Source organism: Physeter macrocephalus, chromosome 9 (genome assembly GCF_002837175.3).
Source record: "Physeter macrocephalus isolate SW-GA chromosome 9, ASM283717v5, whole genome shotgun sequence".
NCBI lineage: Eukaryota > Metazoa > Chordata > Mammalia > Artiodactyla > Physeteridae > Physeter > Physeter macrocephalus.
The window spans coordinates 75,275,413-75,301,417 of record NC_041222.1 but is presented as its reverse complement, the minus strand read 5'-3'; the positions used below and the strand labels follow the sequence as shown (position 1 = coordinate 75,301,417).

The following is a 26,005-nucleotide window of genomic DNA, read 5'->3' as shown; positions in this document are numbered from 1 at the left end:
CTCTCTTGTTGCGGAGCACAAGCTCCAGATGCACAGGCTCAGTAGTTGTGGCTCACGGGCCTAGTTGCTCCGTGGCATGTGGGATCTTCCCAGACCAGGTCTCGAACCCGTGTCCCCTGCATTGGCAGGCAGATTCTCAACCACTGCTCCACCAGGGAAGCCCTTAATATCTATTTCTGATAGTTTGTTATTAGTGTATAGAAACACAGCAGCTTTTCACTGTTGCGTATGTCAGCTGTGGCTTGTCATAAATGGCCTTTTTTTTTTTTTTTTTTTTTTTTTTTTTGTGGTGTGTGGGCCTTTCACCGTTGTGGCCTCTCCCGTTGCAGAGCACAGGCTCCGGACGCACAGGCTCAGAGGCCATGGCTCATGGGCCCAGCTGCTCCGCGGCATGTGGGATCTTCCCGGAACGGGGCACGAACCCGTGTCCCCTGCATCGGCAGGCGGATTCTCAACCACTGCACCACGAGGGAAGCCCCATAAATGGCCTTTATTATGTTGAAGTACGTTCTCTCTATACCCACTTTGTTGAGAATTTTTATTATAAATGGATGGTGAATTTTGTTAGATCCTTTTTGTGCAACTATTGAGATGATCATATTATTTTTATCTTTTATTTTGTTAATGTGGTGTATCACATCAGAAGTATTTTTTATAATTATGGAGTCCAACAGGGTTTCCTAAGGAAAACGTCAAACCCAGAAGTAACAAAACAAAATGCTAACAAATTTGTACAAAATTTAAATGTTTGTACTAGAATATCTGGTTTGTTCACTGCGCAGAGTAGATTCTCACTAAATATTTGTTGGATGAATGAGTATAAAAATGAATTATAAACAAATTAAAATACAAGCAAAATAATGGGAAGAACATTTGTCAAATATATAAAAAGTAGTAATATGCAAAATATATAAAGTATGATGCTACAAACCCAAAGATAAACAACTCAATAGAAAAATGTAAAAAAATCATGTAGAAGGAATAAAAATAAATGTCCAATAAACTCATAAACAGATGCTCAACATCATTAGTGACAAGAAAAATGCAAAAAATAAAAGAAAAAAAAGAAAAATGCAAATTAAAACAAGATATTTTTGTTTATATTCTGAGAAAATTCTAAATATTGATAATATCCAGTTGCTGTGGATGAGGGTAATACTTCTGGTGGGAATGTATAAACTGGCAAAGCCATTTGGGAGGGAAATTTGGCCGTATCTTTCAAGGTTAAAAATGTCTATCTCTTTTGATCCATTGTCACTTCTGTGAATCTATTGAAAGCAAAATTGATTCTGTAACAGGTATATGTGCAAGGATGTCCACTGCAGTATTGCTTATAACACTGAGAATTGGAAGCAATAAAAAGCCTAGAAACTTTGGCAAGGCTAAATAAATTATGTGGAATACATGTAGTCATTTAAAGGAATGAAACGGACATATATTATTGACATCAAAATATTTATTAGATATATAGTAGAGTTTAAAAAGCAAGTAAAATTCCACATATAAAATGATCCATTTATATGAAAATAAAAAGGTTATTTTATATGAATATGTAAGTGCACGGAAGAAGGACTAAAAAGATATATACTGACTGTGGTTACCACGGGGAAGAGAATGAGGTAGAGAGAAGTGTTTCATTACATGTTTTATTACATATAGTTATATTTTACTCAGATCTCTTACAGTGAGAATATATTCATGTATCACTTGGTAATAAAAAAGAGAAAATAAAAGAAGAGGAAGCTTTATGCAAAAGTCAAGAAAGGAATAGAGATAGAGAGGAAGAAAAGGAATCAAAGTGCATTAAGCATGTACAATAGAAATAGAGACCTAGATGAAAGAAAGCCCATTTAGTCTTCTAAAGAGGCTCTCTGCTTAATCCTGGCTGGTGCCTGATTAGCCCACTGGAGTAGTTAAGATCTTATTCTTGCTCTATTTATCAGGTACTATGCTGCTGCCAAGCTCTGTGAAGGGACAGGGGTTGTTGGAAATGCCTTCCGCATGCAAATCAAGGTGGGGAAGACCCCCATCCTCTGTGTAACACATGGATTTGATTCAGCCATAAGAGCAATCTTGAGTCAAGTTGCTGGCTGATGTCTTTTGTGCTCCCTCCGCTAAGTTACAGTGGTCTTTCATGGAAGCCTGAGACGGCGTGTAATTTGTGTCTCTGGTAATATTTATGAAACTTCATGTTTATGTAGCATTCCTTAGCTTTTCCGTAGTCCTGGGGGCTAACCTAATGTATAGGTCCCTAGCTGCTGAATGATTTTGTCAATAGGGAGCATATATTCCTCTGTAGCATAGGCAGAGAATACCAGGAGCATAGACTTTGCTCTGGTGTCAGGAACAGGAGAACAGCCACAGGTCCGTACCCATTCATGAGGACAGTTGACGCCTGACTGCCAATTCTGTTTCTTCCAATTATTCCCTGTGCTGAGTATTATTAGTTCCGAAGGCTGCCGTAACAAACTACCATACACTGGCTGGCTTAAAACAATAGAAATTTATTCTCCCACAGGTCTGGAGGCTTAGAAGTCGAAATCAAGAAGCCAGCCTTGGCATTCCTTCCTCAGCTTGTAGCTGCATCACCCCAGTGTCTGCCTCCACCTTCACATTGCCTTCTCCCTGTGTTTCTCTGTGTCTATGTCCAAGCTTCCCTCTCCTTTCTCTTATAAAGGTATCAGTCATTGGATTTAGGGCTCACCCTAATGCAGTATGACCTCATCTTAATTAATTACACCTTCAAAGACCTGTTTCCAAATAGTGTCACATTCGGAGATTTCAGGTGGATATGAAATGTGGGGGGACACTAGCCAGCTCACTGCACCGAACACCCCAATTTAGATTTCCCACACCCTTCAGCATTCTTATTTACTCTTTGGGTGACCTTCTTGCTTTCGTTTTGTGGCTCACTTTTCCTCCTTTGTGTATGTGTTCTTTGCTGAACTTGACCATGTGCTTCTGACAGTAAAGCTTCATACATTTTACTTCTCCAAACACCCATAGTCTCAGCAACCCCATCTCTAGACCTACTGGCACAGCCTGTCCCATAGCTCTCATGTGTATATACATGCTCATCTAATCAGTTCCCCAGTATTTAGTTCGGAAGATTTCTTTACTTGGTCCATGGCTTACCACAAGGCTAGGCATGTGATCAGTTCATTATAAATGCTTGTTGACTAGAATCAAAATACTTCTTTTAGGGAGCAGGCAGAAGAATTTAAACTGCTATGTTCTTTAAAACAAAGCAAAACACACACACATCTGAACAAAACGCATTGCATAATCAAGTACGTGACACTAAGTTTCCCAATCGCTGTGGATTAGTCTTGGCTGGTTTTGCTCTTTCCAGTTTTCTTCTTTCCAATGCTTCTTTCCAGCTTTGGGAGCAGGTTTCTTTTATTCTAGTCACAGCTCAGTAGGGTTGGCCAACTTTCTCTTTTTCTCCCAGGTTCAACTATTTCATCCAAAATTTCCATTTTTGATCCTTCTTTCAAAAAGTCCGTGCAGTTTGGGCCTATAAATAATTTCCACATTGTGCTCTTTCTTTATTTTCCAACATGGATAGAAATAATGATAACAAAAGTAATGATAAAAACTCTTAATTTTATAATGTGCAATTCTGAACCATGTGTACATTTAATAAGCCACAGATTTCTAATTTTTAACCTTATCCTTATGATGTGGTTGGTGGTGGCATTGATGTCATTTTGATTGGGTACAATGGTGGGCTTCGGGGAGGACCTAGCACTCCTAGTGGGAAGGAGGGAATGTGGCAGGAGTGGTGGAAAAAGCAGAGGAAAAGGAGCATCCTCCAGTAGAAGCCCTTATGTCACCGGGGAGATACTTTCAGGGCTTCCTTCTTCCTTCAGGAGTGCCCATGTTGTTTCATAACGGACCACGTGATTCAAAACTACAAGTGTGTTGGCAGCATAAAAGTCTGAATGATAACCATGATGGGCCAAGAGATTCCATGCTTGGTATGTCAGTACTAGAGGTGGTTCAAATGTGGGTCAACCAGGTTAGGAAAGCTCTATTCATATCTGTTTCCCTTTGTTTGGAAATACTTTATAATGCCTCATTTTTAGATGCAGTTTTGTAGTAAAAAATTTCAGTACTAAGTTACATAAGTAATTGCATTTGGCTGTTATAATTATTATTATTATTATTACTAGTTGATCTATGCCAACCAGCATAAGTCCTGAGGGGCCAGTTAGTTACACAACATCTGTAGCAAGCAGGCACCTGATCTCTTGCCTTAAGTTATTTCATGTACTTTTGCTAACTTTTTTTTTGGCTGAAATTCTCAGGTCACTGCACCCTAGTCCCAGGCAGCAAAGCTCTTCTTTAGAAGCAGGACTGCCAAATATCTCTTCATATGTGCACCTATTTTGTGTGTATTCCATCCCCACTCCTTCCTGAAAAATGACAGTCCCCCTCTCACCCTTTGAACCAAGATATAGGACTTAGGTCAAGTTGAAGGGCTCTACCTCATCCACATCAGTTTCTTCTTCAACCTCTAGAGTAGTAATAACTCCTATGGGTTTAGTGTGAAGGTCTCAGGCAGCCTGCTGAATGCTCAACATTATTAACTTGTGCCATTCTCATAGTGGTCTCTGTAGCAGGGCCCCTGGGTCAGACCCGACCTGCTGTCTGGTTTTGTATGGCCACAGGCTGGGAATAGGTTCCATATTTTTAAATGGTTGGAAGAAAAAAAGAAAAGATGATATTTTGTGCCATATGAGGAGTACATGAAATTCAGATTTCCGTGTTTTATTGGATCACCTCATGCCATTTGTTTATGTCTTGTCTGAGGTTGCTTTCACTCTCCAACAACTGAGGAGAGTAGTTGAGATAGCGACCTTGAGGCCTGCAAAGTGAAAAATATTTACTGTCTTACCCCTTATAGAGAAATTTTGCAGATCCCTACTTTAGGTGGCTGGTTGCATTATTATCCCCATCTTACAGATGAAGAAATGTAAGCTGAGAGTTTTAAGTTTGTCTGTAGCCATTTGTCCAAATGGTGAACTTGAGATTAAACATGTTGGATATCAAAGTGCCTGTTGGAGCTTCTCTTGAGCAGCATAGGCAGTCGGAGAATTCCAAGAACAAGTATTTGTGAGGGAGCTTCTCAGCACTCCAGTATCCTCTAACAGAGTTCTTAAGAGTGTGACTTCATTCTGTGCACTGTGTGTGTGTGTGGGCATGCCTGTGTGTATGATTAAAGCTATAACAGGAGGAGGATGAATTAAATAACTTAACAAAAAAATCCCTGCTTTAGAAGTAGAGGAGATGCGGTACCAGTAACATCTTGGAGGCTGCTGCTTGTCATTTCAGTAAAAGAGGGATGGAGGGATTATCCCTGCTGTTGATGATGATAGTTAACAGTTGTTGCTGAATGATAATAATCACTTCCAACTAGAAGAGAGCAGTTCTCTGTGGCTGGCTTATCTGATCATATCCCAAGAGTTATAGTTTGGTAAATGAGTGAGTGAGTAATCCTTTGCCCTTTTGGCGCTGTCGTTTTGCACATGCGCAGAAAGAGTGTGTGCTCTTGAGATGTTTCATCACGGAGCGCCGCTCATCGGCATCCCTGTGAGTGCTGCTGCCCAACGGAGAGGTGGGATGTGGTCCTCAGCTCTCACTCTAAAAGCCCTGGAAGGAGCTGGGAGGGACAGTGTTCATCTGGTTGGGAATAAAAAGGTATCAGTTGTTCTGAACAGGCCAGGAACCCCTGACGCCTCCTTGGAGTCCTTCGTAATGTAAGACTCTTATTTGTGGGGTGTTAGGGGTCCTTTCTGCAACCAAACCCTTTGAAATATTTCTCCAGAGTCTGAAAGAGTCTGACAATTGGTCACTTCTTTTTTTTTCTTTTTTGCCCAACAGAGTCCCGGAGGAGGGAGTCGTAAGAGAGACATATTCCAGGTGTGGGTATTGCCCTAACATCTGCCTGCCAGAGCCACGGGCTCTATGCTTTAACTAATGTTTGAAGGAGTTTGTGAAAGTTTTTCATAGCTGTCAACCAGAATGTGTATGAGAAAGATCATGAGTTTATGTGTGTATTCCTAAAGTTATGATTTTTGTTTTTCTATTGTTCTTTACGGTGATTGGAGAAAGACCACTGCATTTTAAGGAAAGCTGCTAAGGGATGTTTCACTAGCAAAAACAAACACACAAAAAAATGAGAATTTTTTTTAACAGACGTTTGAGGCTGGTTGTTGGTTAAAAATACAAAGTCATTTTTTTTCATTTTCACCAGGGAGCCTGCTCACCTAATCGTTTCTTATCCCCATCCCCATTTCTGGGCAAGGTTTCAAAGTGGAGATGAGGAAGTCTGTCTCTGCTTTATAAACGGCTATTCCTCTCCCCGTGTTCTCAATGTTAACAAACCACCCAAATGATAATACCCTGAGATCTGCTGATGCAAAAAGGGGCCCCTAAGCTGCCCTGTGGTGACACTTGGCCTCCCCAGCCCTAGTCTGGCAGGTAGCAGAGGGCTGTGGGAGAGGAGCCCTGCCGTTTTCAGTGCAAATACGTGCTCCTGGCATTTTAAAGTGGCGTTTTGCATTTTTTCCCTTCTCTGCTCCTCGGTGGTGTTCTCATTGTTAGCACTTACATGGCTGAGTAAATGCTTTTCAGCTGTTGACTTAAGTTCAATTCAGTCTTCTCCATCTCTTCCCTCCCATTTCCAACCTCCCCTTTCCTTCTCTTCTTCTAGTAGGAGTGTTTACCTAAATGTGAGCTTTTGTTTGTTGGGATATTGTGCCATGTGCACGTACCAAGAGCCCACTGGATCTGTCTGAACACCTCTGGGGAGGTCGACGTGAACCCCAGTGCTGCTCCCTCTTCCAAAGCAGGAAACAGAGAAGTTAAGTGTCTTGCTCAAGGTCACTGTCTGAAGTCCCTTTTGAAGTTTGGGCACTCATACCCCGGGGGATTTGGGGTTCCCACCACCCCATGTGCTTCTATCATTGATACCAAAGCCTTAGTACTACGGGAGAAATGAACTATGGTGTTGCCCCCCGTGGGGTGACCATGCTGCCCAATCTAGTAAAGCCACATAGTGGCTCTTCATGATGACACTGTCGGGGAAAGGCCCTGAGCAGAGTGTGGGCTTTATTGCCTGCGTGTTACCTCCATGCCAGGTGTTTCCTGCTCTGCAGATAGCTCCTTCATCAGACATTTCCAGCTCTGATTCTGCACCAAATGTTTGGCACAGGTAAGAGGCATCCTTTGCTTCCTTCCTCTTTCCCTGTAGCTTAAGAATAAAAAACATGGAAGCTGGAATCACAGAGACATTGAGCTGCTAGGAGAAGGGGTAGGCTCGTCTCCAAAACGGGATTTCGACCTTAGACTCATACCGGGGAGCACATGCCGGCTATCACCTGGAGCCTGGGAAAGCTCCTTTTCCAGAATTTACACGGCTGGTGTTTTGACCCCAAACCACTGCCAACACACATGGGGGGGGGGTTGTTTAATGATTAAAAATTTTTAATAGTTGTATTTCTCCCCTTGTTTGGTTTTCTAGAAGGTAGTAAAGAGAATTGCACTTACATTTGTGGATTTGGTTGCATGGAGATGAGAAAAAGGGAATGGGTGGGGGTGGTCGTCCCTCATCCCTTAAATCCTTTATTCTCCTAAATAGCATTTATGACCTTCAATATGCTATATATTTTGCTTATTTATTTTGATTTTATACCTGTTTACCCCACTAGAATGTGTCCTCCCTGAAGACAGAATTGCTTGTATTTATATCTAAACCTGGGCCTGATACCTAGTAGGTACTCAAAATTTTTGTTGATTGAGTTAATTAATCCTTCCACTAGACGTAGCTATTCGAACCAACTCCAGAGTCCCTGAAGTTGTTCCAGATGTTGAAGGGCAGAGGCTGAATTGTAGGACCTGAGATTTTCAAAATATAAATCCTAGAAATTGCTGTAGTGATTCAGACGGTAGACCTTCTAGACTAGTATTTTGATGGGATGAATGTTATGGCAACGCCTGGCTATTCGCTTTGACGTCTGCCTCAGAGGTGGGGCACCATCATTCATTCATTCAGCCAGACAGGCAGGAAGTCGATCTTTTATCAGTAATTAGCTCTGGGGATAGAAAGCTGAACAAGATATATAGGCCCATTCCCTCATAAATCTTGTCATCTATAACTAGATCAACATTTTGGGGGGAAATTATTTATCTTTTCAGCCTCTTCCAACCCTGTGAAGAAGCATTCCTTAGTGTCAGTGATGCTGGATCAATATGAGACAACAGTAGGGGTATATATGATGGTGGAAGAAAATGGGTAGAAAATTTCAGATTTGAAAAGTGCTGCCTCCTGATTTTTCTGGTACCTGCTCGCATCCCTTCTCTGATAAGGGGTCTAGTGGTGAGCATATCACTAGTACCTTGTATTAGTTTCTTCCATGATCACATCCTAGCAAATGGCAAGATGCTTAGTGACTTATTTCTGTATGGCTTAGCAGTAGCATATATGAAAAGAATTCCAGCTGTTGGTCTTTTGTAGATTCAGAGTGAGTCAACATTGAGATGAGGCTGTTGAGGGTGAGCAACAATTATGCCCAAAGCGAGGCCGGTGATGGTCCCCTCAGCTGAGCAGCTCTGGCAACCCCTGGAGCCCTGTGCTTGAGGAAACACAGAGGAGGGAAGAATACATCCAGGGTGAGGGCACTCAAAACTGTTTCATATGAGGAACAGCTAAAAGAACTGGGGATGTTTATTTTAGAGAAGACTCAGAAGAACCGTAAGCTCTGTCTTCAAATGGTGGAAGGACTCTCCATGTGGGAGAAGCATTAGATCATTCTGGAGCCTCAGGTCTCGGAACAAGGACGGCTGGGTGATAGGACTTCCTACAGTCAGAGTATTCAAAGGTGGCCGGCTGGGGAGCCACCTGTGAGCCTCACTGCTTGATCCCTTAGGAGGAATGCAAGTCCTAATTTGTATCCTATCCAATGAGCCCAGATTCCTATTGAAGCCAGCCTAGGGCATGGCAAGCAGATATGCTGACCAGGTAGAAGAGAAAATGACAGCTCTCATTTGGGTCTGCGTTCTGTGATCCTCCTGTCCTCTGTTTGCCTTCGGTCAGCTGATTTGATTCCCCAAAATTCAAATATTGGGAGTCTCTATTAAAATATATATATTTAATAATATATGAAATAGTTAATGATACATGGAATAAAAATACATGCATTTAATGATATATATAATGTACATTATTATTATATATAATATATATATTATATACATTATAGAATTGCTTGTATTGTAATGTGGGAACAACCTGAATGATGATTAAAAAAGAATAGTTGAGTAAATTCTAATGTATCATATGAACCATTATGCACTTATTATGGACAATGAGTTAGATCTGTATCTACTGCCCTAGATGGATGGGCAGGCTAGAGAGTTAAATGAGAAAAGCAAGAGAAACATATTCAATACATAGTATGATCTTGTTTTGTGAGAATAAATTATATTTTAAATATTACATATGTAATCATGTTGGCATATAGTTTGTGTGAGGATGGCAAAAGTGGGGAAGCCTAGAGATGAAGTGGTTGTTAACAGTGGTTGGAGAGTTTTGGGTGGGGTGGGGACCTAAGGGACAGAAGGGGCAGGAATAGAGACAAAGTGAAGGAAAGTGAGAGGGGACGGCTCATCCATCTGTCTGTCTATCAATATCCATCTATCTACCTATCTATCATCTATCTATCATCTGTCTATCTAGCTTCATTGGTTGTGCTTAAACATGTCTTAATTTTGAGGACTTTAATAAAAGAAAGAAGAAAGAAAGAAAGGAGAAAAAGTCTTTCTCTTTTATGCTATTTTCTTTTTTTTAACTCTGTTGCTCTTATAAAAACTGTCTCAACGTTTCTATTAAGGACACTCCAGAGGTTTTATAATTTAAAAAAATTAGTTTTCATTCTTTTGATATGATGATTTAAACAAGTTGAAAGAAATCTGGGGAATGTATAAAGATAAAATATTTTGAATCAAAATTGAGTTTCTAGATATCATGAAAGATGAATGACTTAAGAATCATTTGTATTTTTCTTCATTGTTTCTTTGCTGTATAAGAGGTATCCATTTTCTCCTAGTGGTCCAGAAAAATGTTCCCTTTCTTAAATCTAGGGAACACAGGGTCAGGTTAGGAGCACCCAACTCAGTTAAGAAATTTGCTAGTTTCTGGTGGGGAAGTGGAGCATTGAGTGGAGGGTTCTGACATCTGTGTGTGTGTGTGTGTGTGTGTGTGTGTGTGTGTGTGTGTATGTGTATTTTGCACGAACCCGTATCCCCTGCATCGGCGGGCGGACTCTCAACCACTGCGCCACCAGGGAAGCCCTGTATGTGTATTTTTAATCAGTTTTTCTCTGCTGAAATATCCAGCAAGATGCTGCTGTGTTTTTCTGGGATTTGGATACTTTCTTTCAAACTATTTTAGACAATTGTTTTCCATATAAAATTATCCTCATTATACATTCATTTTTGATGCCAATAGTTCTTTCCACATAAAGAATTTGTCTACATACAGAATAGCCCCAGATGTTGTAGAATTGGCTGGTGATTTAACCCCTGCTGATTATGAAAGAAGATTTGAGACAGAATAGGGTGCTGTTTCATATTCACATTTGGATGTAGTCTCAGAGCTGATCCCAAGCAGCCATACTGATACAAAGACAAATAATGAGTGGGTATGTCAGATCCATAGAAATAATAATACTAACCATCGTATTTCTTTGATTTTAAGATGCTCGTTTTATATACTAACTGAAATCTGAATGCATCTTACTGCACTTGTGTGCATTTATTAGGTTAATATTGCAAGTCAACAGTGGTCTTATAATTAAAAGAAATCCTATAGAATCCCCTTGGCTGGCTATTGAGTTCTGGAAGTTTTAATGCAGTTAGAATATTCCAGAATCAGTGAACCTCAACCAGAATTTCAGCCTGCATAGTGCTATCCTGATTTAGACAAAGCAGGAAGTTATAAAAGTGTTTCTTTTCATGCAAGCCTCATTGATAGGTAACACTAAAATAATCCCAAAATTATACGAAGTAGGATCTGTGCATGGCGACTCCATTTTTAAAATCCTGATTTTAGGTCAATGGCACCATCACTTTGGGAAAACTAGTCATGTGCAGCGACATTTTTCCACCTCACAGCCTAAAAAATTATTTCCCTAGGCCAAAAACCTGAGTGGTACTTACGAACAGTTTATCTGTCAGAAGAGAGTGGGAAGAATGGAAGAGAAAATGTTATTTGAATCCGTGACCTGGAGAGAAGGAAAGAGCCATGACGTGGAAAGCTGTGCTGACTGACTAGATTGCCTGTATCCTGAGTTTGCTTTAGGTGTCTTGTCAAGCATTTCCATTGAGTTTTGTTGTCACTGTTGCTTCGTTTTCTTGGGCATAATATCTGTTCTTTCAGAAAATCCTCCTGCCCCTCCCCCCAGGCTAGGCTGGAAGGCTTCATGGCTGACTCTCCTGTGTGTGTTTGAGTCCATGGTCTTTTGCTGCTTTTCTCATGCTTTTTCTTTATGACGTTTCAGCTCATCCACCATACACCATGTGCTTTAGAGTGAAATTCTACCCACACGAACCCTTGAAGATTAAAGAAGAGCTCACCAGGTATTTTTTTGTTTGTTTGTATGTTTAACGTGCCCCTTGAACCAGCCAGGGCCTCTGAGTTTTACTCTTGTCTAGAGGGGAGTGTCTCCACCAAGCAGGCGCTCACCTCAGCATTTGGCTTGGAATGTTTCTCTTACACTTAATTGTCTTGGGACTTCTCAAACCGTTGTCACTGGGAGTGTAATTAACTGCACAAAAAAGCAGTGGGTTTAAGGAGGAGGTGCTCTCTGAAAACACCTGACAGTGGGATGCTAAAAATAAATAGAAGATGACTGCGTTTAGGATATGGGCAAATTCATAGCTAGTGCAGCCCCTGGGAACTGTCTTTTGGATCTAAGCTTTTCTGAAGGGAAAAGATCCCTTGACAGAATGATGAACTGTATTGTCATCCCACATTCCTCTTGCTAAATGACCGACTGCGGAGCCGGCTTCCCTCTCCTTGTAGACTCTTCTCAGCCCAACTCTCTGCATTTTCTGGTTCTCGGGCCAGGGCCACATGCAAATAGTCCACCTTCTGGGGGTTTGGCTTCCGTGAACAGCCTTGGCCAATGCCACTGAGCAGGGTCCCGAGAGGGCCAACTCGGTGGTTGGAGAAGAGACCATGTGTACTTAGCTCTTAATGAGCCTCTGATCTGGTGACTGAAAAAAGTCATTGTGTCTAGTCATCTCTCAGAATAATCTGCATGGGTCCAAATGCAGCAGAGAAGCAAAGGCAGTTGACTCTGATCATCATGTGCAGAGTCACGTGCTGGGTTCTAGGGTATTGTGCTCTCTCATTATCCACGAGGGTCTGGTAAAGCTCCACCATAGTGATGCAAGGTGATGTTGGAAGGGAGCCATTCTCTGTTAGTAATTTGTGCACAGCCGTTGGTGGAGGTTTGTGCTTGGGGGCGGGGCTGGGTATGCGTGGGAAAGGAGATGATGGACATTGTAAGTAGTGGTTGGTGTTTTGCAATCTGGCCTGCTTTTTTTTTTTTTTTTTTTTTAAATTAAGGTAAAATTCACGTAACATAAATCTTTTTCACCGTTTCAAAGTGTACAATTCAGTAGCATTAAGTACATTCACAGTGTAAGGCAACCATCACCATTATCTAGTTCCAGAACATTTCTTATCACCCCAAAAAGAAAGCCTGTACCCATTAGCAGTCACTACCTACTCTCCCATCCCCCAGACCCTGGAACCCACTCATCTACTTTCTATCTCTATGGATTTACCTGTTTTGGACATTTCATATTAATGGAATCAAATGGTATGTGGCTTCGGCCTGCTTTTGGCTTGAAAAATTTATTCATTTATTTGTTAAGTAATTCCTCAGTTCCTGCTGTCTGCAAGGGCTATATGAGCCACCTAAATAAAGAAATAAATAAAGATATTTGTCCTACCCTCTGGGTGCTAACACTGTAATTAGGAAAATCAAATAAACACTAATGCCAGGCATTATTTCATCAGGGGCCAAATTAGCTCACTTTTGTCACTTGTTTTCTTTAAAATCTTGTCCAGAGGATAACAAATTGAATATGTGTCACAATATAAATTAAGGATGGGTCTTTTGTTGGTGATGTTGAGAAAAGTCCCATTTGAAAGTAAAAGGGTACAAAGTTTTAGTTAAATCCCTCTCAATTAAATTTGCTAGCACTTCCCTGCATTTGTCTGAATAACTAAGGTCTGAATTGTGTGACATTGCAAACATTTTTATGTCTCCAAAGGAAATTAAGACAATACAGGTAGAAATGGGCTTTTCTGAGTCAACACAGTCCTTAGAATTCAAAAGGAATCTACAAACTGTGGAGTGACTCAGGTACTTATGATTTAAACCCTATCTTGAAAGAATTTAGTTTTTATTGTTTATAAGTTATTTTATCATAAGATTAATCTAAAATTTAATAATTTAATAAATGAGAAGCTAAGATCACATTCATGACCAGGCTAAGGGGTAAAGAAACATTGAGAAAAAAAGCAGTTTTAAAAGAGCAAAACAACAAAAATACTCACCAAAAAGGATATTTGAAATCATTTTTTTAATCCTTCTTTTATCTCTCCATTTACACAGTCACCTTACAGTCCTTTAGATTTCTGAGGCATTTGTAAATGCTATATACAATTGAGGGTAATAAAAGCATGTTGGTTTTAAATTTTTTAGTAAGAACCACCTTTGAATTCATGTTAGATAGAGAAACATATGATTAATGGTGGCATAATGATGTATGCCCCAGATCCTCTTGTGTTTTTGTTGCTTAATTCTTTTATGCAGGGAGGGGTGAGGCTGAAGGAAAATGCATTATTATTATTATTATTTTGGTGGCTATTATATTAAAAAATGAGTATCTGAACCTGAAGCCATTTGTAAGGCTCAGTGGATTATGTGGAATCCATAATAATCCATGATTATCTCTAGAGTTCACTAATATGAGCAAGGACCCAAACTCAGCTGTCGTGAAAGCGGATTTTCTTTTCTCAGGAAGCTTTGGTCAAACTCAATTTCTGAGTTATGGGATCAGAACCCAAACGTCTCATTCATCAGTAAAAATATTTATTTGAAACTATTTTCCACTACTAAACTCACCAAAACGTGGAAAGGAATGCTTTTTGTTCAATGCATACATGCAGCACGTAGAAAAGAAACTTGATGGCATTTAGCCAGGTAGTTTACATCCTTTAAGAAAGGAAAGATTTCATCATCTTAAGTATTTGTGTGACCTTGGTATTGTGAATGATCTAGGGCCATGGTCCTCAAAGTCACGTCCCTGGGTTTGCAGCAACAGCATCACTTGGGAACTTGGCCCTCTGCCCCAGACCTGGGATGGGGCCCTGCAATCTGTATTTTCACAAGCCCTCCGGGTAATTTTAAAGCATGTCAAATCTTAAGAACCATTACTCTAAGGCAATTGGATTTTCAAAAGTATTAGTTTCTTTAGGCAGATATTAGAGCGTACAATTCAGTGGGTTTAGTGTGTTCATAAAGTTGTGCCACCATCACTGTGATCTCCTTCCAGAACATTTTTATCACTGTAGTAGGAAACCTAGTATTCAAGCAGTTTTTCTCCATTCCCCACTCCCCCCAGCCCCTGGCAGCTACTAAGCTATGTTTTTGTCTCTGTAGGTTTGTCTATTCTGAAATTTTATACAAATGGAATCATATAATATGTGGCCTTTTAGATCTGACTTTTCACTTAGCTTAATCTTTTCCAGGTTCTTCCATGTTGTAGCATGCATCAGTAGGTACTTCCTTCCTTTTATGGCTGAATAATATTCCATTGTATGGATATACCACTTTCCTTTATCCTTTTATCAGTTGATGGGCATTTAGTTTAGCTATTATGAAGAATGCTGCTGTGAACACTCGTGTACACATTTTTGTGAGGACCCAGATTCCAATTTAATTGGGTCAGGGGTAGGGTCCACGTTGGTATTGTTTAAAAGCTCCCCCAGCTGATTCTAACATGCAGTCCCTCTGAGAACCTCTGGTTTAGAACCTTATTACTCAAGTGTGGTCCATGGGCCTGCAGCTCAGCTTTACTGGGGAGCTTATTAGAAATATGGACTCTTAGGCCCCACCCAGACCTACTGAACCAGAATCCACACTCTAACAGCATCTCCGGGTAATTCACGAGCTCACTAAAGTGTGAGAGGCACCAGTTTAGGGAGATACTCTGGGTCCTTGATGGCCAGTGTAATACTGTTCCCTTGACAAAATGTACACTAACTCCAGATAAGAAATTTATTAGAGACGACCTTTATGTCCTGCACACAATTCCATACAAAGTTGGGGACAGAGAGTGTCATTTGAACCTCCATCGTGTGCCCAGTGCCTAGCACTGTCATGGCATAAAGCGGGTGTGAGATAAAGATTCATCAAGTGGAAGCACCAGGGAGCCGCTGAACCCTTCAGTGCATCTGTGTGTCCGGGGATGGCGAGCTCCAGCGCTCGGGGAGGCGGGGGTGGGGGTGGGAGCTGCACCTCAGTGATCTGAGTACCTCAATTACGCGCTCTGAGTGGGGTTGTGAATGAGGCTGCTCACAGGCTGAGTAAAGATCAGATTATTTGAGCCCTGGAGGTAGTGACTGGGACCGATTGGGTGCTACTCCCCATCTGGCCTCAAGAACCTGGAAAGAAGAAAAAAAGGTTGGTCTCTGCGACTTAAACTCCAAAATAAACAGAAAGAATCTTCACACACCTCTAAAGTTAGTCAGAAACAATAGACCCCAGGCCTGAGTCTTCAATGAAAGCATCAGTCCGGCTAAGACATAGGAGGGAGATCTGAAGAGGGCGTGATCAGCGTAGAGGAACAGAGGGGACAGTGACAAGATGAGCCTGAGCCAGGGGTGGTAAACTGACACCGCCCCGCCCCCCCACCCCCACCCCCGCCATCCCCAGCTGAATCAGGCCCATGCGTATTTTTCGTTTGGCACTCCAGTGTTTTCAAAAATAGAGTTTGCCGCAACATTTAAAATTCAAAGGATTTCACTTCTAAACCTGTCGCCGTGACGCTGGAGCTGCACAGCGGCTGACCCCTTCGGGGGAGCCAGCACCCTCTGTTCTGCTTCCCGACCCCCTCACCCCAGCCTGTTTCACTCAGTATCAGGTTTGTCTGGCCCTGAGGCCATCTGTTTGCCATCCCTGGAGAAGCGGAGAGGACACTAAACAGATGACCGTTCGTGCTGCGAATAAGTTGGCTTTCTGGCCTCGTAACCAAGTCTTTTTGAGATTGGTTAACATGAGTCTGTCTGCCCCCGGGACTAGTCTCTGTAGACTGAGTCCGATTCCTGAGTCCTCATTCCACAGAGAGCTCGGGCAGCCTGTAGCTGAGGTGCTGGTGGTGGTGACAGTGGCTGTGGTTGTCCTTGTGTGGGACTTTCTGCCAGGGATGGTGGCTGCTAGGCCCTGTGGCTCTCCTCCATCCTTCCTGTATCTCTTTGGAAAGGGCCAGCCACACAGCTCTGGAAGCTGCCGCAGGCACTTCAGGTTTTCTGAATTCTGGGGGCTCCTCCCAGTTTTCCTCTGCTTGCCCTCTGAGGGCCTTGGGTAGGGCTCTGGTGACCCAGGTGCATGAAGCATGAGCTTCCACTTCTTCCAGGCCTCGGCCAAAACTTAGGGCGACTCTTTCTCCTTTTGCATTGCAGGTATCTTTTGTACCTGCAAATTAAAAGAGATATTTTCCACGGTCGACTGCTCTGCTCCTTTTCAGATGCTGCCTACCTGGGTGCCTGTATCGTCCAAGGTAAGTGTGGCCACGGCTGCCCATCCCCACCCTTGTACTGGACAGTAGAGCTTTGGCTGTTCGGAGACTCCCTCCTCCCCAGCCTGTGCCCATCCAGCCCGTGTCATGGTTTGAGGCCAGGCAGGGCTGAGTACTTAGCAATGGACCCTCGCCTCCCTTTCCCTCCCAAGCCTCTGGGGTCCTGGTGGAAGGCTGGGCTGCGGTGGTCACAGGGGCCTCTGCAAGAACGGAGGTCCTCAAGGCCCCAAGGTAGAGCTCAGACTCTCTGTTTCAAAGGGGCTGGAATGCTTGACTTTATAAGAAGCTCTGAAGGAATATGGGGTGTTCTGTGCTCTGAGCTCCGACCACCAGGTGTGGGGTGTGATGGGTATATTGAGTGGGGAATCTATGTCCAGGAAGGTAGGTGTCAAAGAGGTGTCCTTTCAAACCTTTGAAGTGAAATATCAAAGCATTTATACATGTGTATTCACATGAGTAGTAAGTGTATATATGTGCACTGTATCTAATGCTTCAGCTTTTCCAGTCATGGAGTCTGGAGAGGAGAGCGCCAGGCTCGCAGCCTGTCATTCTGCAGTTTGAACCTGAATTCCCATTTCCTGGTTATTTCACCATAGACAAAGGATTTAAACTCTTTAAGCTTCGGTGTCTTCATATGTTGAATGAGGTGGTCATACTTGTGTGACAGTTTCATGAGACTTATTCTCAGGGTTGAACAAGCCCCAGAGGGTTGGGGGGGGGCGCATTGGGAAGCAGCAAGCATATAGGGCCCAGGGTAAGCTTCTGGATGTTTCGACTTGTAAGAAAAAAGTGTTTGAGAGAAGGCTGTCTCCAGAGCCCAAGGCAGAGCATCGTCATGGGGACGGGCCCAGGACCCAAGTGAAGAATGACTCAGATGTTCTGTTCCCCTGGGTCAGCTGGGAGGCAGCTGGCAGCAGGGCCTGCTTGGAGGGACTCAGGTGTTCCAGCCATTTGTAGCATGGATGCTGATGACATGTTTATGAGAGCTAGGAGAAGAGAGGAGGGATGGAAGGGAGAAGGAAGGAAGCAGGTGAGGACAAGGAGAGAGAGAGAGATTACCAAGTGAGGATGTCACCCTTATAAAGGATCTGAAATAATGAAGGAGCTTATGATGGGGTCATAAGCGGATCATGACAATCGTCTGTCTGATCACAATTCCAACCTTCATTCACAGCTTAAGAGAGAACCCCATCATTCTCCTGGGGGTTTCACTGTCACTCACCACTGTCCCCATGGGATGCTCTGTGCTGTGAAATAGTTCCTAGGACCCTGTTTTCAGGTGTGTGTGCTCTCTGAGAATTCTGAAGTCTATCTGTGTTGCTTTTCCCCATCCTCTGGGAGCCACCTAGTGCCGCTCAGCAGATTTTGGCAGTGGTGTTAAAACCCTTGGAGATACTCAAGTTTAAAGTTAGAATGACAGTGATAGCCTGATGGGAAATAGTCCTTCCATCTGCCCCAAGGTGGAGTGTGTGCTTCTGAAAGCTGCCTCTCTTATATAGAGCTAAGGAATGTTCAAACCCCATAGTTCTTCTTCCCTATGAAGACTGCAAGTTCCTAGTGAGGGTGCACTGTCTTCCATGAGGGAAAAGCAAATCGATACTAATCCAAGCAACAGACTGGCATATGAGGATTTCAGGACGCATTTAGGCATTAGTGAATCATGGTCAGTTGTCCAAGGGCAAGCTCAATATGGATCCGTAATGGGAAAACTCTCCATCCTGTTTTATGTTTGAAATAAAGCCGCAAAGCCTCCATCCAGATGATCAGGGCCCTATTTTATCCTTCGTTGCTGTTATCACTGACCATACTCACAGATGCGGTCGAGAGAGTAGAGTTGGAAGTGAACTGACAGACCTCAAGAAAACCTTTCAGCTCTAAAACGCAGCAGTGTCCATGGACCATTTGTAGCAAATCCAGTAAAACCTGGGTTCATCAAGTTCTCTGATGCTCGGGGTGGTATTACAGCAGCTCTAGAGATCATTACAAATGCAGATAAAGATCTGCTTTGTCAGAACTGCTTATGCTTACAGAGAGTGATAAGGAATGTGGAGTAAATGATTAGAAAGCAGAGGACATGTGACTTTTTACTGGCCTCTTGTTTGCTAACACTCTTTGAAGGAGCATGTTTTAAGCTTCAGAATATTCTGAGTGTGTAAAACAGGCAGCCACCCAGAGTTTTGCCACCTGTACACACTGAATACAATGAGCATATTCAATACATGCTTTGCATTGTCTTCCTAATACCAATTGCAAAACAAACACACGAAGCCCTAGGAATCTATTTATGTTCTTTCTTGATACAAATATCTTTCCTGTTCCTTCTACAAAACAGCAATATGGCAGGATTACTGTTCTTATCTCCTCTGCCTGGTGTGTCCAATCCCTGTGGGTCTGTGGCTCCATCTTGATATTCAGAACTCCGTTCAGATGTCACTTCCTCTGAGAAGTCTTCCTGGACTACTAAAGTAGCCTCTCTCTGCACATCATTCTTTCTCATGCCCCTGTTCTGTTGTCTTTTAAGCACTTATATTTGAAATTGTTTTGTTGAGTTGTTTGGGGGCTTATTATGCATTGCGCCTTATGTAGGATCTAAATTCCATGGAAGTGGAACTCTGGGCGTCTTTTTCACTGCAGTACCCCCGTGTCTGGCACACAGTAAGTTCTCCACTAAATATGTTAAGTGAACTAGGGCACTTGCCTAAATAGCACCAATGTATGCTTTATTTCTATACTTGGGAAAGAGTGGTTGTTTCACTACCTCATCCAAGTGTTTGTCATGTGTTCTCTCAACATTTATTGAAGAGCTCCTAGGTGGCAGGCCACTGCAATGTGAAGTCCCTGTGGGGGGAAGGGGACAGACAAGTAAACAGGAAGCTGTGATGATGTGTTAATGTCTAAACAGAGGGACACACAGGGTCCCTGCTCTGACCCCAGGAGGGCCCCCCACTCAGCAAGGGTAGTCAGGGAAGGTTCCCAAAGGAGTTGACCCTGGGGCTGTAACATCCTGTATCTCAAGTTCTTTTGGAATGAGTCCTCTCCAAACCAGGGGAAATGCCATTGTCATGCTTGCCCTTTGTACGTACCATCACTGATCACACTCATCCTTTTCCTTCAACTCTTTGGATTTTGCTGACAATTAAATTCTCTTTAATTTTAATTTAATTTAATCTTAATTTAAATTCTCACAAGCCATCCCATGTACTGTATGTTATTTGTTGTAACTGTACCCTCATCTTCACATGTGGGAGAGAGAACCATAGGCTCCTTACCCAGCTCCTCTATGGAAAACAAAATTTGAAGTTAGAAGTCCTTAATCATTTATAAACGGCCTTGTGCTTCAGGTGAAGAGTTAAAGCCACGCTTTAAGGAACAAGAAAGCTAGGCATGTGATGTGGGAGACGTCGACATTTACCTCTGTCAGCAACCCTGTGCAGTTTCCGTGGCATTTCTTTAGTTTGCTGGCATTTTCCAGGCTACTTATTTGCTGTGTTTAGCAGTACAAGGCCATTGTACTTCACAAGTTTTCCTGGAAAGAGAAATGCCCACCCAAAACAAGACAGGCACAAACAACGCCACCCGTCAACTGTGCAAGGTGACATTGCATTGGACATGGCCTAGTTTAATATCAGTGGTCCATGCCCTGCAGAAAAGCAGGCACTGGGTTATACCATCCCCTAAATTTGGGGGTCCATAGCCAGCTCACAGGGGCATGTGTATGTGTGTGATTGCGTGTATGTGTATTTGTGTTATGTGTGTTTCTTTTGAAACTTAGATTGAGTTAATCACCAGTTCGTGGCTCACTTTTCATCACTGGTCCCATCTATTGATTGATTGATTTCCCTTTTTTCATTATTCTCCATTTCTGTTCCTAAAGGCAACAACTGGGTTCATGTATATCTTTGACTTGGCATACATCCTTATAAAATGATTAGTATTGTCTTGTGTGTATATACTCTTAAGTTTGATAAATTAAAATGGGGCTATAGAACTCATTTAATCCTTCCTTTTTATGCTCAGAACACTGAGAAATCTATTCACATTTCTGGGTATCCATCTATTTTGTTGCTTTTAATTGCTACAGAGTATCCAGTAGGGTGCATTGCCTATGTGCTATTTACTGATCCCAGCAACAATGAACACCCAAGTTGCCCCATATCTTTTTTCACACCTAGAGTTTTTCAGAATATACGCCCAGAAATGGGATTGCTGGGTAATAATATTAGGCTAAATACTCCCAGCTTGCTCTCTAGAAGAGCTGCGTGCACCAAGAATCTTTGGACGTGTACAAGTACTTCTGTTTCTTCATGTCCCTGCCAACGCATAGAATCATCTGGCTTCCTAAACTTTTTGTTAATCTCATAGGTGTAAAGTGACATCTTCTAGTTTTGGTTTGCACAGCTCTCATTACTGATGAGTTTGGGCAGCTCTCCATACATGAGGCCTTTGGGTTTCCCCTTCTATGAATTGGCTGTTGCTATTCCTTGACCATTTTCCTATTGGAATTCCTGCCCATGTACTTATAGATTTGTAGGGGTTCTTTCTTTATTCTAGATATTAGCCTTTGTCAGATTTAGATTTTGCAAATATGTTATTTCAACTTATCTATTATTTTGACTATGATGTCCTTTAATGAACAGAAATATTTTTATTTTGATATGATCAAATTAATCAGTTTCCCCTCTATGGCTGATGGCATTTGGGGTCTTATTTTACTTAAAATAAGTCCTTCCTCCTGTGGTATACATTTGAAGTTGTTTTCAGAACTCTGTAATTTGAGCTCTATTAAGAAGCTTTAAAGAGCTTTGCTTTCCTCCCAGTTTTATCCTTTTACAGTAATTAGATGATTCAACAATGAAGGGAGAATAGATACAAATTACTGAGTTGGATGTGATTTTGCAGATGTGCTTAAGGCATATTGATTTCTATCTACTTCAAAGTCATGTTGGTGATCAAGTTCCTCAGTACTATTTTCCCACCATCTTTAATCTACTTTCCTGGGCCATTTCTGCCTGAGATACTTGCCCCTTCTGGCTCATTTCCCTTAGCAAGCTTGTGGAATCAGGACAAAGTATTCCCACTGCAAGAGCATCACCTTTGCTGCTTCAAGCTCTGCTCGATGCATATCCTAGGTCCATCTCCTCATAGACCCTATGGGTGCTCAGAGATGTGCAGGCATTTCTTTTTACCCTTAAAGACCCTCTGGACGTACCCTATATTAGAACCTGGCAACAACTTTAATCTGGGATGCTCAGCCATACTTTGATACACACTCTTTAACTTGAAGAGCAATCCATTTATTTTAAAGTACAATCGTCTTGGGTACCTTTATGTTGTGATTTTTCATTGATTGAGCCACACCTGCACAAATCTCAGAGCGAGCAGCTCCAGCCAGGGAATTCCTAGACTCAGAGAAAATTAACTGTGAAAGGAAACTTGAGGAACACCCAGTGGTTTCCAGCTAGAGGTGGTAACACCTTCTATTGTGGGGAGCATTTGGAAACATTGGGAGGCATTTTTGGTGGTCATAATATCTGGATATGCCACCAGCACTTAGTACCTGAAGGGTAGGGGTGCTAAATGTCTTACCATGCCTTGGAAGGTCTGAAACAATAAAGAATTGTTTATTTCCACAAATGCCAATAATGCCTCTTTGAGAAACAATGATATAAACTCCTTTATTGTATAGATGAAGAAAATGAGACCCAGAGAGTTCGGCAAGTGCCCAAGCACACACAGCTAAATCTGAACTAGAATATGACCTTCTAGACACTCAGGCTGTGGTCTTTCCATGGATACAAACACATTTCATTGGGTGAGCTTGTTCCATGATCTTCTTTTGGGTGGCGGGAGCCATTCCGTGTACACCCTGCTCTTGTTTTTTGTTTTTTTTTTAAACATCTTTATTGGAGTATAATTGCTTTACAATGTTGTGTTAGTTTCTGCTGTATAACAAAGTGAATCAGCTATACATATACATATATCCCCATATCCCCTCCCTCTTGCATCTCCCTCCTACCCTCCCTATCCCACCCCTCTAGGTAGTCACAAAGCACCAAGCTGTGCTATGCAGCTGCTTCCCACTAGCTATCTATTATACATTTGGTAGTGTATATATGTCAGTGATACACTCTCACTTCGTCCCAGCTTACCCTTCCCCATCCCCGTGTCCTCGAGTCCATTCTCTACATCTGTGTCTTTATTCTTGTCCTGCCTCTAGATTCTTCAGAACCCTTTTTTTTTTTTTTTTTTTTTTTGTGGTACGCGGGCCTCTCACTGTTGTGGCCTCTCCCGTTGCGGAGCACAGGCTCCGGACGCACAGGCTCAGTGGCCATGGCTCATGGGCCCAGCCGCTCCGCGGCATGTGGGATCTTCCTGGACCGGGGCACGAACCCGTGTCCCCTACGTCGGCAGGCGGATTCTCAACCACTGCGCCACCAGGGAAGCCCCCATTTGTTTATTTTCATTTCCATTTCTGTAGGAGGTGGGTCAAGAAGGATCTTGCTGTGATTTATGTCAGAGTCTTCTGCCTATGTTTTCCTCTAAGAGTTGTTTTTTTTTAAATTTTATTTTTTTTTTTTATACAGCAGGTTCTTATTAGTCATCAATTTTATACACATCAGTGTATACCTCTAAGAGTTTTATAGTGTCTGGCCTTACATTTAGCTCTTTAATCCATTTTGAGCTGATTTTTGTGTATGCTGTTAGGAAGTGTTCTAATTTCATTCTTTTACATGTAACTGTCTAGTTTTCCCAGCACCACTTATTGAAGAGGCTGTTTTTTCTCCATTGTATATTCTTGTCTCCTTTGTCAAAGATAAGGTGACCATATGTGCTTAGGTTTATCTCAGGGTTTTCTATCCTGTTCCATTGATCTATATTTCTGTTTTTGTGCCAGTACCATACTGTCTTGATTACTATAACTTTGTAGTATAGTCTGTATTCAGGGAGTCTGATTCCTCCAGCTCCATTTTTTCCCCTCAAGATTGCTTTGGCTGTTTGGGGTCTTTTGTGTTTCCATACAAATTGTGAAAATTTTTTTTCTAATTCTGTGAAAAATGCCAGTGGTCGTTTGATAGGGATTGAACTGAATCTGCAGATTGCTTTGGGTAGTATAGTCATTTTCACAGTGTTGATTCTTCCAATCCAAGAACATGGTCTATCCATCTGTTTGTATCATCTTTAATTTCTTTCATCAGGTGAGAGTGGGCAACCTTGTCTTGTTCCTGATCTTAGTGGAAATGGTTTCAGTTTTTCACCATTGGGAACAATGCTGGCTGTGGGTTTGTCATATATGGCCTTTATTATGTTGAGGAAAGTTCCCTCTATGCCTACTTTTTGCAGGGTTTTTATCATAAATGGGTGTTGAATTTTGTCAAAAGCTTTCTCTGCATCTATTGAGATGATCATATGGTTTTTCTCCTTCAGTTTGTTGATATGGTGTATCACGTTGATTGATTTGCGTATATTGAAGAATCCTTGCATTCCTGGGATAAACCCCACTTGATCATGGTGTATGATCCTTTTAATGTGCTGTTGGATTCTGTTTGCTAGTATTTTGTTGAGGATTTTTGCATCTATGTTCATCAGTGATATTGGCCTGTAGTTTTCTTTCTTTGTGACATGTTTGTCTGGTTTTGGTATCAGGGTGATGGTGGCCTCTTAGAATGAGTTTGGGACTGTTCCTCCCTCTGCTATATTTTGGAAGAGTTTGAGAAGGATAGGTGTTAGCTCTTCTCTAAATGTTTGATAGAATTCGCCTGTGAAGCTATCTGGTCCTGGGCTTTTGTCTGTTGGAAGATTTTTAATCACAGTTTCAATTTCAGTGCTTGTGATTGGTCTGTTTACATTTTATATTTCTTCCTGGTTCAGTCTCAGAAGGCTGTGCTTTTCAAAGGATTTGTCCATTTTTTACAGGTTGTCAATTTTATTGGCATACAGTTGCTTGTAGTAATCTCTCATGATCCTGTGTATTTCTGCCGTGTCAGTTGTTACTTCTCCTTTTTCATTTCTAATTCTGTTGATTTGAGTCTTTCTTTTGATTAGTCTGGCTAATGGTTTATCAATTTTGTTTATCTTCTCAAAGAACCAGCTGTTAGTTTATTGATCTTTGCTCTTGTTTCTTTCATTTCTTTTTCATTTATTTCTGATCTGATCTTTATAATTTTTTTCCTTCTGCTCACTTTGGGGTTTTTTTTGTTCTTCTTTCTCTAATTGCTTTATGTGTAAGGTTAGGTTGTATATTTCTTCCTGGTTCAGTCTCAGAAGGCTGTGCTTTTCAAAGGATTTGTCCATTTTTTACAGGTTGTCAATTTTATTGGCATACAGTTGCTTGTAGTAATCTCTCATGATCCTGTGTATTTCTGCCGTGTCAGTTGTTACTTCTCCTTTTTCATTTCTAATTCTGTTGATTTGAGTCTTTCTTTTGATTAGTCTGGCTAATGGTTTATCAATTTTGTTTATCTTCTCAAAGAACCAGCTGTTAGTTTATTGATCTTTGCTCTTGTTTCTTTCATTTCTTTTTCATTTATTTCTGATCTGATCTTTATAATTTTTTTCCTTCTGCTCACTTTGGGGTTTTTTTTGTTCTTCTTTCTCTAATTGCTTTATGTGTAAGGTTAGGTTGTTTATTTGAGGTGTTTCTTGAGGTAGGATTGTATTGGTATAAACTTCCGTCTTAGAACTGCTTTTGCTGCATCCCATAGGTTTTGGGCCGTCGTGTTTTCATTGTCATTTGTTTCTAGTCCCAGACCAGGGCTCGAACCCATGTCTCCTAATTGGCAAGCGGATTCTTAACCACTGCACCACTAGGGAAGCCCTCTAGGTATTTTTTCATTTCCTCTTTGACTTCTTCAGTGATTTCTTGGTTATTTAGTAGTGTATTGTTTACCCTTCATGTGTTTGTATTTTTTTACAGTTTTTTTTCCTGTAATTGATATCTAGTCTCATAGTGTTGTGGTCAGAAAAGATACTTGATACGATTTCAATTTTCTTAAATTTACCGAGGCTTGATTTGTGACCCAAGATATGATCTATCCTGGAGAATGTGCCATGAACATTTGAGAAGAAAGTGTATTCTGTTGTTTTTGGATGGAATGTCCTATAAATATCAATTAAGTCCATCTTG

General features: G+C 41.6%; 1 protein-coding gene across 1 annotated transcript in view; it reads left to right on the top strand.

Moving 5' to 3' along the window:
• LOC102973958 (FERM domain-containing protein 3) overlaps nt 1-26,005 on the top strand; it is a 272,509-nt gene that overhangs the window by 206,819 nt on the left and 39,685 nt on the right. The window contains exons 4-5 of the mRNA XM_028494083.2: nt 11,565-11,643; nt 16,766-16,863. Coding sequence (XP_028349884.1) covers nt 11,565-11,643; nt 16,766-16,863 — 177 coding nt within the window. The remainder of the gene's footprint in view (nt 1-11,564; nt 11,644-16,765; nt 16,864-26,005) is intronic.